At 38.7% G+C, this 2,656-nt stretch overlaps 1 protein-coding gene across 1 annotated transcript; it reads right to left on the bottom strand.

The window, feature by feature from the left end:
• Positions 1-481: 481 nt before the first annotated feature.
• On the bottom strand, positions 482-1,420 carry LOC119520724 (olfactory receptor 5M8-like). Its single transcript, XM_037818689.1, is given in 1 exon segment — positions 482-1,420. A coding segment is annotated over 1 exon segment (936 nt). The 5' UTR covers positions 1,418-1,420.
• Between the last annotated feature and the right edge of the window lie 1,236 nt (positions 1,421-2,656).

Below are 2,656 nucleotides of genomic sequence, written 5' to 3'. Positions count from 1 at the left end.
CATGCCCAATGTGAGTTGGCTGAAGGTTCTGTTCCATCTCTTCATCAAGACCCAATACCATCTTAAATCTTGCTGATACCCATGACACATTTTTTTTTTTAAACTGCTTGAGGAATTTCTCACCACAGTTAAATGCTCAACTGAAAAGCAGCACATGTGAATTCTAATCTAACTCATTTTCCAGAAATCACCACAGGCCCTCACATAACACCAAGGGAACCAGAGGTTTAATCCTATCATGGGCCTAAAAAGCAAGGAAATAAAAATATCTGGTGAACAACCCAAATGACTACTATTGCACAAAAATTATTGTAAATAATTTTGTTTTATATGTTTTGAATTTTTTAAAGAGTTAAAGTTAAAGGTAAAGACACATGTGTTCTCCTTGGTGTATCATATTTCTCATTTCACCATGAAGTCCATCCTCAGTACTGAAGAAAAGGACTAAGAAAAGGTTTTGGTCACAAAGAAGAGAGACTTTTTAATAAAGCATGTTTTTCCTGAAAAGCTCTTTGGTTAATGCCTTCTTCACATCTTTATTTCTTAGACTATAAATCATAGGGTTCAACATGGGAATAATGGTGGTAAAAAAGATGGCAGCCATTTTTCCCTGTTCCACAGATTCCTTTGAGGAGGATCTGAGATGCATGACAAAAAGAGTTGTATAGAATATAGTGACAGCTGTCAGATGTGATCCACAAGCAGAGAAAGCTTTCAGCCTTCCCTGTGAGAAGTGGACTTTCAGGATAGCAGGAAAAATATAAAGGTAAGAAATAAAGATGATGAGGAGGGACAAAGAAAGGTTGCATCCAGCCACAACAAATATTGACATTTCTTTGTTGTAGGTGTCAGAACAAGCCAGCTTAATCAGTGGAGGGTCAGAACAGTAGAAGTGATTAATTTCATTGGGACCACAGAAGATGAGATTGTAAGTCCACATGGTCTCCATCAGCCCAGTGAGTACTCAACACACATAAGGCACCATGATGAGAGATGTGCAAACACTCTTGGACATTTTGCTGCCATAAAGGAGAGGTTTGCAGATGGCCATGTACCAATCAAAGGCCATCACAGCCAGGATATAGACCTCAACATTGACCAAGGCAATAAATAGGTACCACTGCACCAGACAAGAAGGATAGGAAATGGTTTTCTTATCTGATAAGAAAGTTTCCAGCATCTTTGGTGTCACACTGGAAGAGAAGCACAGATCCACAAAGGATAAGTGGATCAGGAAGAAGTACATGGGCATGTGGAGTTGGTCATTGACTTGGATGAGTATAATCACGCCAAGATTCCCTGCCACTGTGACCATGTAAACTGCCAGAAACAGCACAAAGAAGAGGATCTGCAATTCCAGGTGATTGGTGAGTCCCAGGAGAATAAATTCAGTCATTGTGGTGAAGTTTCTTCTCATACCTTCCTTACTTGAGTGATGAGAACTTAGTACCTATTTTGGATTTTGAAATAATGTAAGAAATGTTTTTAAAAATATTACTTTTACAGTCTTGAACTTTTTCCTAAATTCCTTCTCTCCATTCCCAGTATTTTTACTCATTCTACGTCTACTGGACTTCATTCTTGATAAATTCAATTTCAGCCAGACATTGGAAGCTGCCAGCATTCAAAGCAGTTCTCTGCCTTTTGTCATATGTATCCCTCTATTACACTTGTTTTATTTTGGCCCTCTTCTACACACCTCTTGTTTTTGTTTTGTTTTCCTTCCCTTAATTCCTTCCTCATCTACTTCTCCTTCCACCTTTTATTTGAAAATTGTACTTTATGGGCATAACTGACACAAAAGATAAGGTACAGAACTAAGAATTTCCTTGTCCCTAATTATAATGAGAGCAGGATATGAAGTGAAAGAAAGAAAAGGTTATTAAATATTTTCCCAAGTGTGTTTGTTCTGTTTGAATAAGTTTGACCAAACTCATTCCTAAGAGATCATGGGTTATCAGGCTGAGATACTTTGATGCTTTCATACTCCTCCAGACCCACTGGAAGAGGGACTTCAGGGTGGGGCATGGGTGATTCTCTTACTTTTCTGAAGATTCTTTTGAAAATATATAAAACTTTGCACTTTGCAGTTGCCTAGAATTTAAAAATTGTCCAGCCCTTAGCACTGCAATAGCATTCTTTTGGATGGAATGTCTTACTGCATGGAATTAAGAAATGAAGGACATACTCTCTTCTGGGTCACCCACTTGTGGTTTCCAATATGAAAATTGAGGGGAGACATCCTTTGTTCAGACAGGAGGGGGCAGGAACCAATCCTTGCCTCTGGTTATCTTAAGCAAGTAAGTGAAATATTTGTATATCTAACTGATTGCAGTGGTGGCTTAAAAACCAAATTGATTCTACGAAGGAACAAGTGTTCCATGGTGGTCTGAGCTACTCAGCCTCCAGTCATTCTGGGTTGCTCTCTGTTCTGTGCCTTGTCTTCTGGCTGCAAGTTGATTTGGGAGATGACCCCAGTGTTCAGGCAGAAGAGTGCCTTTTTACTTACCATAGTCAAAGTGGACTTCTGTTCCTTGCAGCAAGGAGAAAACTTATACAACTGGTATTAGCTAAAATGTGTAGGTATATTTTTCTGTATGGAGATCATCTATAATCACTAAGTACATCCTATGGAAGATGGTTCTTTGAATCTGAA

Source organism: Choloepus didactylus, chromosome 26 (genome assembly GCF_015220235.1).
Source record: "Choloepus didactylus isolate mChoDid1 chromosome 26, mChoDid1.pri, whole genome shotgun sequence".
Classification (NCBI taxonomy): domain Eukaryota; kingdom Metazoa; phylum Chordata; class Mammalia; order Pilosa; family Megalonychidae; genus Choloepus; species Choloepus didactylus.
Note: the sequence above shows the minus strand (reverse complement) of the source record. Positions and strands in the feature narration are given on the sequence as shown.